Source organism: Parasteatoda tepidariorum, chromosome 2, assembly GCF_043381705.1.
Source record: "Parasteatoda tepidariorum isolate YZ-2023 chromosome 2, CAS_Ptep_4.0, whole genome shotgun sequence".
NCBI classification, from domain to species: Eukaryota; Metazoa; Arthropoda; class Arachnida; order Araneae; family Theridiidae; genus Parasteatoda; species Parasteatoda tepidariorum.
The window spans coordinates 19,825,782-19,841,298 of NC_092205.1; the positions used below are offsets into that span (position 1 = coordinate 19,825,782).

Below are 15,517 nucleotides of genomic sequence, written 5' to 3' on the forward strand. Positions count from 1 at the left end.
AGTTTCAATAATTTATTTTAACAGAATTTTTCCAAAAAAAAATAATATGGTATAAACATTTTGGGCTAATACAATTTTCAGGCATTTAGCAAACAACTACCGTTATTTAGCAATGCGTCAGGCAATTGGAAAACTTATAAATATTTTTTAATCAGCCTAATTTTTTTAAGGTTTATCACAAAGAGAACATATAGCTTTATCCTAATTAGTAAATACATCATTTAGGTGATTTCTCCAGATAGAGACAGCTTGCAAGATTTATTGAAAGGTCTCGAAGGCTTATTACATTATCTAACTATAATCCAAAGTAAATTCCGTCAGATTGAGTAATTCGTCGTACAGATCTTAATTAGCCTAAAGGCATATAAATCGATTGTAATATGCCTATAAATAGATTAGAAAATACGGAAGACTTTACTAGTCTGTCGGGCGAAATATACTTCCGATGTGTCTGCATTTATAAAAAAAGAAAAACAGTCTAATAGTTATTAAAAAAAATCTGTTTATCGGATTTATATTTGTGCAAATATATGAAATCCAAAAAAAAAATAAGCCTTTTAAATAGGGCTCGAAAAAACTCAGAAATTTTACCCGTCCCCGACGATGGTTTATCCAACAATGTACCCGTCCTCCTTTGAAACTAATAACTCGTAGCTTCTGAATAAATAAAAATATAATTTTCTCTTGTTTATTACAAACATTTATATAAATTGCACAATGAATTAGTAGTTACTAGGATTACAAATACTAGGTTACTAATAGTAAAACCTAGTATTTCTTTTATGAAATAATTTATTTCTTTTATGAAGTAATTTAAATGACAAAGGTCAAGTTATCTGGAATGTCAATTTATCCGAGTGTACTGCGTTTTTTAAATGAATCATATATGACGTTTGTCAGTTCCACAATCAAGCCAATGATTTACAGAGGTTTCTGCACGGAAATCTGAAAGTGGTTTTCCATTTAGGTAGATGTTCATAATTGCGTTTAACGCTTCTTGTTTAGGACCAGTACGTAATGCGTTTTTTTGTAAGTTCATAGCTGAAAAGCCCCTTTCAACTGCTGCAGTACTCCCAGACAGAGAAAACATCAGTTCCACCATGCGCAGTATGTTGCTGTATTTGTAGATTAGAGGGTCATTTTAGAAGTAAGGTGCTGGTTCTTGTAAGATAACAAATATTGAAAATGTATCACGAACATTAAAGAGAAAATGGCCGTCCGCGCGGATGTCGTATTCGAGAAATTCGTTGTCCGCGGGGAATTTTTGACCGCCGAGGACGGGAGGTTTTTCGAGCCCTGCTTTTAAAACTGTTTTTTATTCATATTCTAACATTTAATAATTCTTTATTTTCTAATGATTATCGGAATTACATTTGTGCAAATATGGAAAATCCAAATAAACTAGCTTGAAATGCTTTTTTTTAATACAAATTCTAACATTTATCAAAAATTTATTTTCTAAATTAAAGAAATTTCAATGATGAATAACTATTTCTCTCAAAACTGAATTACCACAAATTTAAAAAAAAAAATTTTGATAGTGACTAGTCAGTTCCTATATCTATTTCACAACTATAAATTTTTGAAATTCGGAAATATAATATTTTTCACTTACTTTGACCTAAATTAATGCAGATTATTGAAAAAATATGAAAAGTATATTTAATAAAAAATTCTGCGTAAAACCGCATTTTTGTTTTCGTTTTGTAATATAAATACGTATATCACAATTAAGTTAATAATTTTTTTTCAAACGTTATTTTGTGGNTTGTAATCATGATTACAAGTAATTGATTACTGTAATCAAAAAATGTAATCGATTACATTTTTGGCCAACTCTGATACACACTAGTTCTCGTTTTTTACACAGAGGGCGTTGCTCGAATACAACACTGAACAGACATTATTTTTTAATAAGCTTCATTTTCCAGTCATAACTATAGGCAGTTAACCTGCTTTTGTAGTTAAAATATCTAGAAATGCCAACTGTCATACTTAAGTCATAAAAGATACGAGGAATTTATTTCATGTCTTTATTCTCTATACCAAACAAAAACTCTTTCTTTCCTTTAAATACATTACTTCCAACATAAGAAATAAGTATAAAAATATGAATTTTTTTAAGTCACACAAATCAAATTTTTGAGACACAATTTTGTGAAATAAAATATTGACACATTTAGGATTAGTTCATAAAATGTGCTCCTAAAAACTCTACATATAACTCAACAGTCACTTAACAAATTTGATTTTTTAAAAAAAAAGTAAAGCATATTATTCAGGTATTTATACCAGCTGGCTTTCTTCAAAGACATGCAGGGATCCATCAACCTGAAGCTAGGTGGGCTTCATAACTCAACAAGTGATAAACTTCAGTTCTTAAGACATGATTTTCTGTGCATGGTTCAGATTGACAAAAAAGAAATAAAAGTTTTTATATATTAAGCATAAATAAATATATACATTTAAATAATTTTATATATGGTGATATGGTTTGACGAAGAACTTCAATAGTATAGCTTTATAAACTTTTTTCAATGATGTTTCAAGTTTAAATATTAATAGATAAGACTTTTCCAAGACTTTTTTAAAATATGGAAAATTACAATATTTGATAGAACATTTAACAGTAACTACAAGGAATAATAGTTGCTGCGATATACTATATCTCAAAGCAATTTGAATTTTTTTTGAAACTATAATTATTACTCAAATTTTTTAAGCTGTTTTTAATGTTTTTTTAAAATTGATTTTGGTTTAAAAACAATACCAATTTTGAGTCTAATTGATTCGGAGGTATCAAAAATTGATCAAATAGTTCTCGATAAATGAAATTTTAAAAATACAAATTTATAAAAATCTCAGAAACCATTCAACTGATTTCTTTCAAATTTTGTCCTTTTAAATTATTAACTTTAAAAAAGTATAAAAAAATGTACACCTTCCAATTCAATACATTTTTGACTATTAGTAAAAAACTGAATAAATAATTATTAAAAATTATTTTTTATGTGAAATTATATACTTTTGGATAAATACATTGTAAAATTCTGTGCAAAAACTTGCTTTATTTGAAAAGTTCTTGAGATTTGGTAAAATACCAGAAAATAGAAAGTAACAGTATAAACTTTTGAGCTCTTTCCTAAACAAAGGATACGCCCCCATACTTTGAAGGTCAAAAATTCGAATCCTAGATTTATTTATTTTTTAAAAAAAGAGTGCAAGTTTATTCTGGGATTAGTAGGTTTTTGTGTATAATTTCGTGTAATTTAAAATATTGTCTATAATATTTAAGTTTACCAATAATATTAGCGTTTTTAGGGTAAAACCCTTGAACTATTAAGATGGAATCCTAATGCATAAAAATTCTCAAATTAGGTCTAATATTGCTTAAGAAGTTCACTTTTTTATTTTATTTACTTATTTTTATGCACTATATATGAATTATGCTTTAATATAATTTTCAATAAAAAATTTGCAATTTAGAAGTGTTAATCTTTATTATATGATAGCTTTAAAATAAAAACAAGAAAAACCTAGATTTGTACTGCCAAGGAATATCCTCATGCAGGTAATTAGAAAAAAGGCAGCAGTGATAAGCTGATCAGCTTCATAAAAAATTATGAGCTAAAAAGAAATATGAAATGAAATTTTGTAATGAACTTTTCTGTCATCAGTTGAAAAAATAATTGCTTTTAAAAATTTCTTGCAATTTAAAAGAGGTTTCTGATTTTACTAGTAGAGGTAATTTATTGTACAATTTAGGTCTTAAATACAAAAAGTTTTTATTCAGAATTTCTTTGAGCAAAAAGAAATAGATACACTATTGGATGTTCAGGCAAACAAACTGGTTTTGCTGTTATCAGCTTCACCTCTGTTTCAGTTGAACAGAATTCAATATGGTTTATATGTTTTTATTGCCATAAACATCAATTTGTGACTAAATTAATATAAACATTTTTTTTTTAAGTTCATATTTAACAATCATTCCAAAAGAGAATATTAAGGGCGTTCATTACAGAGCACTTTTATTATATATATATACATACCAACTTAAAAACATGTGCTAACAAAAATAAGCTGTTTTCCAAAGTGCATTCGTAAGTTAAATTACTTTTTATTAAAATAAGTAATTTTTAAAAAAAGAATGATAAAAAGCTTAAGGTCCAAAAAATAAAATTCCTTTTTTTAGTGTATACTGTTGTATAATTTCTCCTCAGTCTCAAGTAAACCAAAATATTTTTTGGACAACACATTAGTGACACAAGAAACATGAACGAAACCTCGTTTGATATCATTACAAAAATTAACATAAAAATGAAACAAAATCACAGTTGGTGATATAATAAAAATTAGCAGATAATCAGCTAAGGGAGCAAAATAAAAAAAATTTTCCACACTAAAACTGTTTTAAGATGTTATCAGCTTCCCATTAGTTGCAGTTAGATTTTGATAGAATGTTTATTTTTTTCTGGCACAAATATCAATATGTGATCCAAAACTAGTATTTGGGCCTGTTTTTTTTTTGTTTTTTTTGTTTTTTTCAATTTAATATTTAACAAAAATTCTAAAAATGAATATTAAGGGCATTCATTATGGAGCACAGAATCTTCTTATGGTCACAAAATCTTCCTTACATAAATGTTATATACTCATATAAATGCTTTTTATTTTGTATCACAATCTTCTAAGACAAAGTTTCATTAAAAGTAAAAATTCTTTTACTTTCAAATTTCACAAATTCATGAAAGTAAAACAGGATAATGTAAATTTAGTTAATATCCCACTTATTATTGATATATTTCTATCTTAGCTTGAACTTACTTTAGACATTTTAAGTGCAAACATAAAATCATAAATAATATGAATAAATATTTTTCAAGCACATTGCATGTTATACATATCACTTTGAAAATATTACAAAACTTAACTAAAATATCACAAATTAACTGACTGGATTTACAAAACTTAACTGACTTGGCTAAAAAACAACACAAATATTAAATATGACTTAATTTTTTTTTCTTCCGATGATGTGAATGACATAACCATTTTATCCAATTAAAACCTCCTGATCATAAATAATTTTAAATAATGAATAAATGTAATTCAATGCAAATCAACAAGATAATTGATGCAAGAATAAGGCACAAAAGTAAAATCAACCTTTTTTAACTTTGTAGTGAGGGAGAAATCGAAATACATAGGAGAAATCAAAATACATAGGAGAAATCGAAATACATAGGAGAAATCGAAATACATAAGAGAAATCGAAGACGAAACCTTTTATATTTATTTTCACTATCACTATATAGTTGCTTCAAATACTGCAAGAATTGAGCACAAATGTGAAAGCACTTCTCTCCTATGTAGCAAATCACGTACAGGAAAATTAAGAAAACCTTTTTTCTTTTTATAATTCAATTGACTTACCAACCATTTATTAATTTGGACTCACCATTTTTTTTTTCTTTTGCACTAAGGCCCTAAATTGAATTTTTTTTTATCTAACTTGAACATTAATTAGCAATTCATAATGTGCATAGGATTTTAAAAATATATATTAAATGCAATCATTACAGAACACCCTATTGCTGAACAGCAAAAGATTTTTTAGATTATATATGGCTTATACTATCTGCTTATAACTTTTGAAATGTATCACTAAGTGACATAAAATATTAAATCTTCAGGGACAAAATAAATATAATGGATGAAATAACTTTGAATAAATGCATCATAAATTTTTATGCAATTGATTAAATATTAAGCCTTCACATTTTTTACATATTATATAGTTTTGCTGCTTAATATATTTTATTTTTAAAAATAAAAGACACAATCACAAAAAATATTTTTCTTCTTTTGCAATAAATTAATTGAATTGATTTACGAATTTACAGTAATAAAACTTTAAAGTACTTATTCCTTTGGAGAATTTTTCAAATTACAAAAGGAAATTAAGCTTGTGCTGGATTGACGATATGTGCAGTTAAATGACACAAAAGCTAGTTATGCGGAGAAAAAAGGTAAGATACAGTAATAGAAATGTCTGAAGTAAAAACAAATATAAAAAAAAGTTTCTAAACATGCATGCAAAGAAAAAAGTAAAAGTCACTAAGGAACTGCTCTACACTAAACTCCTAGATAACAAAAACTGTTTAGGTTGTTTATGAGTATTAGCATATATTAAGATAAGTAGAATTAATAATTATAAAACATTAAAAAAAATAATATAAAAATAGTTAATGCTAATGTAGGCATTTTTCACCCAAAGTTTATAATAACCCTTTTTCTTTGTAAAGTTTACAACTTTATTAAACATCTGCAACAGAAGAGTTTCCATGCAACTTTTACTGTATTCCTTTGAAAAATATTACAAAAACTTCAAAAGAAAATTTATAACTGTAAGCTTTCACACTACATAGACTAAGCTTAATTTGAAAAATATATAACACAAGTAAAAGTTCTATTTAATTGAAGAGCTGAGTAGATGCTGGATAAAGGTTTTAAATGTTGTCGAAATGAACTTGAGTAAACTAGTTTTAAAGTTCATAATATAACAATAGGATATAAATAATGCATCTTTTCTTTATTTGTCTGTTTATAAATCACAAACACTCATTTAAGCTGTTCGAATTCATAGCATTTTAATTTGCTGCCAAGAGTGGTCTTTTAAGGTCATTCGTCAACTGTTCATTGAAAAATACTAGGGGCCTTTTTTCACACCTAAAATACTCAAAGATTGGCACTTAGTATCTTCAAACACTCAGCTTTTAAAAACTTGAAGATTTGATAAAATAAATTAATTTTGTCTAGTTAAATAAGACTAAGCTGAAATTCACCCCCCCACCCCCAAAAAATCTTAATCAATTGACATTACAAAGTTTTAAATTGACAATTAAAAATAGAATTCTTTAAAAAAAAATCATAACATAAGCTGGTCCCAGAGTCAGAATCGTGGCGACACAGCGACATTGTCGCAGAACGATACAGAGTTCTTGCAGAAAAATTTTCCTTTAGAAAGTAAAAACTTTAGGTTTTCCTTTCTGCAAAAATTTTGGAAATTTTTTAGTCCCTAAAATTATATTTAAAAGATGCCTTTTTCGCCCATCGGAGGGGAAAGAAATGTTCAACATTTTTCGATTCTTATTTGAGAAGAATGAAAAATAAAGAATATTGAAGCAAAAAATTTCTTTGCTGCAGAAATACTTGAAATTTTTTTTCCTCCACAATTATATTCAATAGATGCCTTTTTCACACATCAGAGGGGAAGAAATGCTCGTTATTTTTTAAATTCTTATTTGAGAAAAGTAAAATAAGAATTGCTTTTTTTTTTCCTTCACAGATTTTACGATTTTTTTTTAATGTGATGATGATTTACGAAAAGCGAAAAAAGAAATTATTGGGGAGTTTTCCTTTTACAAAATAGGAGAATATCGCCCATGATATCTAAATAAAAAAATATTACACAATCATTTAAAAAAAATACCTGCAATTGTATTATATCCAGATAGACTTTTTTTTTAAAATATGTTTCTGTTACTTTGAATTTAAAAATTTAATGAATAACATGAAGATTGATTATTATTAATAGTGTCTTGCAGAAAGATATTATTGCTAGAGAGGTTTGTCGCAGAAAGCCCCAAAAAATTCTGCCCCAGGGAAGCTGGTATTTATTACTCCTCCATTTCTTCGTTTTCTTCCTCTTCTTCTTTAACATCAATCATATCCAAATCCTTAACTTCAATTTGTGTCTTGGAATTCTTGTTAAAATCTACTTTTTCACCAACAGCGAAAAAGGTCAGGTTGAGGGTAGATGGAGTGCTAATTTTGACATCCCAGTCTTCACCGTAAAGTGATTTTTTTACTTCTTCCCCCAAATCTCCAGTTACAGTATTTTCACTTCCACTTCTTCCATCCACTTGTGAAGGCGACATAAACTGTCCCGAAGCTTGGGCAGAGCTACCAAGTGATGAAGCCTGTCCCAATAACAAACTTTGTAGCTCATTTTGTTTCGAAACAGCTTCTTTCCTGATCATTTTCTTACTGTGCCCTTTGCCTTTCACGTGGGCCTGATAAGGATCTAAACCTGAACATCGCACGTCACATAATTCGCAATACCACGCAAGAGATGAAACAATGCAGCTAGTCTTCTTGGACAGTTCAACATCAGGAGCGTTATCAACAGAATCACTGTTACAATTTTCTTTTGAGTTCTCATTAAACTTGTAAGATGAAGCCAGGACTTTCTTCTTGTGGCCTTTGCTACGCATGTGATCTTGATATGGTATCGGACCAGATAAAGTAACGCCACATGGTTCACAAGATAAGGTGCAGTGAGTTGCCAATGGTACATTTACTGGAATTTCAACAGTAGCTATTAAACCACATTTCCTTTTATGTTCAAAGCTATCAATATGTTGCTGATATGACTCAGGACCAGAAAAATTTTTATCACATTTTTCACATCTCGGTTTCCAAGATGTGATTGCTTCGAAATTATTCTTCTTCAATAAATCTGTTGAGCTTCTCAGGTTAGAAGTCGAGTCACAGTCTTCAACATTAGCATTGGTGTCCTTTTCTCTAAGAATCATAAGAGCATGCTCTTTGCTTCCTGTGTGTTTAATAAACTCAGAAAGAGTTTGAAAATTTATAGCACATGATAGACAGGGAAAAGTATTTGTATCTACATGTTGAATCTCAGAAAATGAAGCAGTAGCAGCGACAGATTCAGTGGACATAGAACTATTATGCAATGACACTTTTCTCTTGTGCTTATCACTGGCCACATGTTGCTGATAGCATTCGATTCCAGTAAAAGATTTGTTACAAATTTCGCAATTCATCTTTTAGCAGATTTCTGAAAAACAAGTTAATAAAAAATATCAGAATGTTACCAAACATTTTAATTTTTAATAAACTTTATTATAACAATAAAAAGGAAATCATGGTAAGTAACTGAAGTTAAAACATTTATAAAGCGTAAATTAAATTTAGAATACAAAGGATAAATTTACGAGATTAGTAAGAGTTTGCATTAAGTTTATATTTCTGCATATCATCTATTATTCTATTTTTAAAAACAATTTTTTATAATATTTTGTTTAAGATGAAAAAAATTTAAGAATTTCAAAAAACCTACAAAATTTGGTGCATTTTTTCGGTAACATGAGTTTTTGTAAATTAGGCACTACATGCTCATGTTATACCAGGATTCGCCAATATAAGCCCAGTCCCAAGAAGCTTTTTCTCTAAGGTGAGTTTTTTCAAAATTTACTATATTAGTTCAAAAGGTTTAATTTCAATAACAAAGCAATAATACATTATTGTCATTTAACCAAAAAGATTTCCCAATAATTAAAGATAATTTAATTTTATATATAAATTGAAATGCATTCAACTTGTTTTGAGAGTATACTGATATGCCTGAAGTATACCTGATATTGTGAAGGGTATTGGGGCTCATAAAATCTTAAGAAAATTTCTACTTAAATGAAACTATTATGTTTTTATTAATCAAATTAAGTGTTTAACTTCAGATCATTAGAACCAATAACAATAAATTTATCAAATTTGGAATTTGATGAATTTATAAAATTGCATCCTCTTAGCAAATGTATAAAATTGCAATTCACAATAGAACACAATAAGAAATGTAGTATCAGTTTCTCTAGAAATTTAAAAAATAATTAAAAAGACAGTTGTATTTAACCTGTAAAAAATCATCGTGTAAAAACTATTTCAAAATAATAATGAAAAATTGAACAAGTTAAAAATTATTAACTTCCGAAAAATTACTTTTTTATTTACTATTTATGCATTAAGTTTACATAGGCCAATGTTGCAATTTTAAAATAATAAATTTACAGTGAAACTTCTCGGGAACGATCAATCTCTGTTCCAAGAATTTTACTTAAGTATCATTTTCTTGATATGTAAATGCTACTTGTGTTGGTGTCATGATAACCTGATCAATGAATAAAATTTAGTAAAAATTATCTTTACTGATATTATTACCTACGTGTAATGGTTTGTTTACACATTAATGAATTATAGAATTATTTTAAATAAATAAACAATTATGTTTTTTTGCAAATGTTCTTATGTATTCAATTTCATATCAAAAAAAGGTTGGCTTAAAATGCTTAGTTTTTTTCTAAATAAATAAACAGTTACTATGTTTTTTGTTTATTTTGTTATGCATTTAATTATATATCATAAGAAGTAGTTAGCTTTAAAAAATTTCTCATTTTTTCAGAGTTTGTTTATTAGAGATGCTTAGGTTTTTCATAAAAAAACTTTTTTTTTCTAATTTAACTTTCAGCTATAAAAATAAATCATTGATGGCATCCAGAGCCGGATTATACCTTTCGTAGGCCCTAGGCACAGCCGTTTTTGGGCCCTCCCCATCTCCCCTCTTTTCAAAATATATGCTAAAATTTTCTTGCATATTTTTTTTTTACATTTTTATTAATATGGATTTTAATTTGAATACGACATTTTGCGTAGTTTGGAATTCGACAGCATAATACAAGATTTCGTTGAATCCAAAAATCGCAAAAAAGTAATATATTAGATCATAAGATTCTGCAAAATAATTTATTACCGAAAAATATTATATTTTTATTTGTATCTTCATAATTTTGTGCAAAATACACTTGTTGTTTTTAAAGCTAAATTACTTTTGTCAAAAAAAATTTTCTCCCAATTTTTTCGCAGGCCCCTGAATTTCGTAGGCCCTAGGCACGTGCCTAGTGTGCCTATAGGGTTAATCCGGCCCTGATGGCATCATATCTAATGCAACACGAGGACGTCTTTAATGAATGCATCATGAGGTTGTGGATCTCCTACAGATATCGTCAAAAAGAGCTCTCTAAATAAGAACCACTCACAAAAATTTTAAATACATTTAAATCTACTTATTTTGTTGATATTTTTTCATGTTTCCTTATTTTACCTTTATCTTATTTAGTGCAGAGGTTTACCCAGGTTTTGATGATCTCTAAAAGGTTTTCTTCAACACAAAGTCTAGGGAAAAAATTCTGTCCCCCACAAAAGTAGTCGTAAATAGATGAGGTAGCTACAAAGAGATTGTCTTTCTTGGATATATAATTGTATTAAGATATATAAAGCAAAGAGATATGTTTATAATAAATAATTAACATTATTTGAAAATCTTATTTTGCTGTAATTTTGTAAATTTTCACATTTTTACTTCATAAAATCGAAAGCAAATTATTAAAAAATTGTTTGCTTCAAATTCTTAGAAGATGGCTTTAGCAAAATAAAAAAATTTAACTTCCAAATCATAAATGATATTTAACCATTGCAGAAGTGAGTTTTATTTTACTATAATTAAAATATCAGTAGCAATAAGTAAAATTATTCAACTAACTGCTAAAATGCAAGTGTTTTCGTTATCTATCTAAACTTTAAAATGAAAACATATAACTAAAAATGTTTTCATGCTTGCAGCGAATAAAATTATAGATAGTTCGTTCTTGGACTAGGCACTTGTGATGTCATATCTGGTTGAACCAGAATTTGTTTCGTTTTTTTACCACTAAATCATTCAGTGTGTCACAGCAAAGCAGGCAGTGACTCAAAGCATCGGGATTCTGTCACATCGATTGAGATACAGATTTGTATGTACAATGTACAGAAATGATTCCTGAAACCTACAGAACACGGAAGTTCAACACTCTGTATCTCAAAATCTATTTTCAACACTCTGTATCTCAAAATCTATTCAATTTTTTGGCATTCGGTCCCATGAGGACTTTGGAATAAAAAGATTTCTATTACAAAATATTAAAATTTCAACCACATCGACAAGGAACCACCGATTCTCATATAAAATGTGTGGAGTCCTATGTTTTGTGAAGTATTACTTTCCTATTAAGTAAAACAAAATTTATTTCATTCATGTGAAATCTACACCTGAAAGTTCTGAAAAATTTAGTCAAGTTCTGAAACACTCAGAAGGTTAGAGATGGTTGGGAGTTTTCCATATAAACTGCAAGCACATAGTAGTCAGGACATCATTTGGGTAACTAACTGAACAATAACCCGTAGCTGCCTAATTTCCATATATTGTCACTAAATAACTTAATCTTTATTTTGTACAGGGTGCATAATCAAATTGTTCAACAAAAACCGAGCACTTTTTAACTACTCAAAAAATATTTGTAACAACTTTTTGTGTTTCCTATTATTGAAAATTCATATATATATGCACAAACAAAAGGCAAAAACTTTACATGATCATAATAAAAGAAAAAAACAACTACTTTCTGACAACGAACTCTTTTCTTGATTATATTAACCACGATAAAAACAATTTATGCAGAATTTTAAATATATTCGATACTGAGTCCTTCATTCTATTTTTTAATTTAATTACTTTATTTGATTATGTTCAAAAGAATAATATTAATTTAAAATAACAATTAGACTATAATTTTAAAAAAGTTATCAGATGTATTTTTTAGATTTAAATAAAAGCTATTTATAAAAGTATATTCAACAAAGCATTAACAATATTAATATTAATGATGATACCAAATTTATAATGACACATAAAGAATGAACCTAACTAAGAAAATGTGAGAAATTCATAAAACTAATGTAAATTAGTAAATTATTAAATTTTCATTAAAATTTGAAATTTGTTCAGCATTTCTTTAATGAAAGGATTAAAGATTTTTTTAAATAATTTTAAAATGTAAATACAATGAGTATTGAAGCTATACATTTTTGTCAGAAGTAAATTATTTATATGGTCTCTACAATCATAATATTGAACAAATCTGAGATTATTGAATTTTTTATTTTTATTTTTTTAAACCATATCAGTCAGGAACAGATGAATTTTTTTTTGAATGTTAAATCTGAATTAATGTAAGATTTTTTACTGTATTTGCTGAATGTTAAAATAGTGAAAAGGCTCTCACATCATACTAAGTATAAAAATTTTTATGCAATTAGTGGATGGTCCTTCAGGAAAAGTCTTACCATCTCAATTAATTCATTACTTAATTAAATTTTAAGTATTAAAGGGAGAGGGAAATTTTAAGGGGATGAAGCTTCGTGACAGTTCATTGCACAGGACCCACATTAAAATATGTAATTAGTGAATGATCTCTAAGTTAAGTTAAAGGATCATGGTACTACTGATCTAATAATAAAGTAGCTGAAGAAAGCAATTGGTTTGCTAGTGAGGAAGAGGATGGCCCTTCACTAGCAATGAAATCAACAATAGAAATAAAATTTCCTTTTGCAATTAGGTAAAAAAATTTGGCAATGGTTAGTTTGTCTTCATGATTAATAAAATTCCAAGAGATTTTTCAATTTGATTTCATAGGACCGGCAAGCAGTTCATCTAGCAAGTAAAATTAACGACAATATGCCGAAAATGAATTGTGGTTGAATGATTTGTGACAATGATAAAAGGAATTATGTGAAAATCACGCTTTTTGCGTAATATGAGGCAAAAATCGATAAAGTAATGAAGGAAAAAAATCTCCGTCTGAAAAAGGAGAAATTAAGCCCCTTTTAAAAATATCCAGTGAAAAGAGCACCTTTAAGGGCTTTTAAAAATGAAAATAAACATCATTAAGTACTTTTAAAAACACTACGCACACTTTTTGTACTTAACAAAATTTTTACCATAAAATGTTAGCGAACAAAAAATATGATTCACAAATATTAAATAAAAATACAATTTTGGTACTCAATAAAATACAAATTAAAAACATAAATCTCAAGTGTCATGACAATTTCATTAAAGAAAAAATTTAAAACATCAGAATGTCCTTTTTTTTAATTTGCTTTTATAATGAGATATTTAAACATAACAAATTTTTTCTGCTTTTCAGACAAACTTTGGCAATCAACTTTTTAGCTTTCAACTGAACTTTCTGACAAAGGATGGGTTTTATATTCCAAGCTTTATCTTAAAACATAGGTTCTTTAGCAAAAGGTACAATAGATGAAGCAGGTACAATCTATAATAAATATCCTAATATAAAATGGGAATATTTTGATCAAATCTTTAAAAATACACATAACATTAAATAATTTTATTTTTAACTGAAAAAATTATTTTCATGTTTATGTCTACATATAGTTTGAAACATAAATCAGATTACTGAAATATGTTTTACTTCATATAATTTGATATAAAATCTTACAATATTAATTGTGTTACAATTTATTAATATAAATTGATAATTTCATATAACAATTTGGTTTGATAGTTGCAAGGAAAATTATTAGGAAATGATAGCATTTATAAAAACTCCACTTAATGGGGTTTTTTTGTTGTTGTTTTTTTCTTCAGATTCACAAAATTTATTTCAACCTGAGTATTTAAAGCAAAATGAGTATCTCTGAATAAATTGCTCATAAGAGAAATGCAAACCATAAACACTCTTTAAAATAACTAAATTCTTAAACACTAAATTCTTTAAAATTATATGTTCTAAAGTGCTTTTGCTCTTGAAAAGGATTGTAAAGTGAATATATATAGATTGAAATGAATGAGATAATGATCCCTATTTAAATAAACAGATTCAAAAATTGCGGCATAAAAACGTATGTAAAACTCTTAAAATTGTAGGGTATTTACATGCATGTTTTTAATCAGTGCAAACGACTTAAGAAAGAGATCAACAAGAATGTAAACTATGTGAGGTTTCGAAACACAAGGGGAAAAAAATCAAAATATTAACAATGGTTTTATTTTATATTTTTTAATATGTAATCGTTTACATATGGAACTCCAATCCCAAACCATAACTAAGTGAAATGAAGGTTTTTGTAGAAAAATTATCTTGTAAGATTTTTTAAAATTATTTATCCGTACAATTTCTGAACTAGTTATCTGGATTTGAAATTAAGAGCAACTTTTTTTAATGAATTTGTAAACATTTTATTTTCTCTGCCCTTTAAAATTTAAATGTTTATAATTGCCTCTTTCACTGTTTTTTTTTTTCCTTTGTTTGCATATTAAAAAAAAAAGTAAAACTTTTGTACTGGTTATAATTTACATAAGATCGTGGTAAATTTTTTTAACAAAAAGATATTGACGTAATTTATTTGAAAAGTCACTGTATTGCGGATAATTTACATAGGATCTCGGTGAATTTTACCAACATTAAGATATTGACGTCATTTGTTTTAAATTAACTAAAAGTATTGAAATTAAAAATGCTGTTATTCATTTAAATAAACAATTTAAAAGCAACAAGTATACATACACCGGTTATCTTGAATAGAATTCCTATAAGTCAAATTTTATATTCATTTGCACACTTCCCAGTAGAAACAACCTTTTCAAATGAAAACGACAACTATAAAAATAAGCAAGAACATCCGTAAACACGCGATGACGTGCATAACGCAAACCGAAACTTTTGGGGGAATTTTCCCATAAAACGACGATAAATATTATTTATGATTTTATATCGATACATTTTTTGGTAAAACACTTTTTTCCAGATGATTAAAGAAA

The 15,517-nt window shown here is 27.3% G+C and overlaps 1 protein-coding gene across 2 annotated transcripts; it reads right to left on the minus strand.

The window, feature by feature from the left end:
- Window positions 1–2,019: 2,019 nt before the first annotated feature.
- LOC107457576 (zinc finger protein 346) lies at window positions 2,020–15,436 on the minus strand. 2 transcript variants are annotated; one of them, XM_043053306.2, is made up of 3 exons: window positions 15,264–15,424; window positions 10,961–11,083; window positions 2,020–8,863 (listed from the first exon to the last, which is right to left on the minus strand). In XM_043053306.2, the coding sequence occupies exon 3, from the start codon at window positions 8,847–8,849 to the stop codon at window positions 7,680–7,682; it is 1,170 nt and encodes a 389-aa protein (XP_042909240.1). In that variant the 5' UTR covers window positions 8,850–8,863; window positions 10,961–11,083; window positions 15,264–15,424; the 3' UTR covers window positions 2,020–7,679. The 2 variants fall into 2 exon arrangements, with proteins under 2 accessions (XP_042909240.1, XP_015931255.1); XM_016075769.4 differs by lacking the exon at window positions 10,961–11,083 and having other exon boundaries at window positions 15,264–15,436.
- Between the last annotated feature and the right edge of the window lie 81 nt (window positions 15,437–15,517).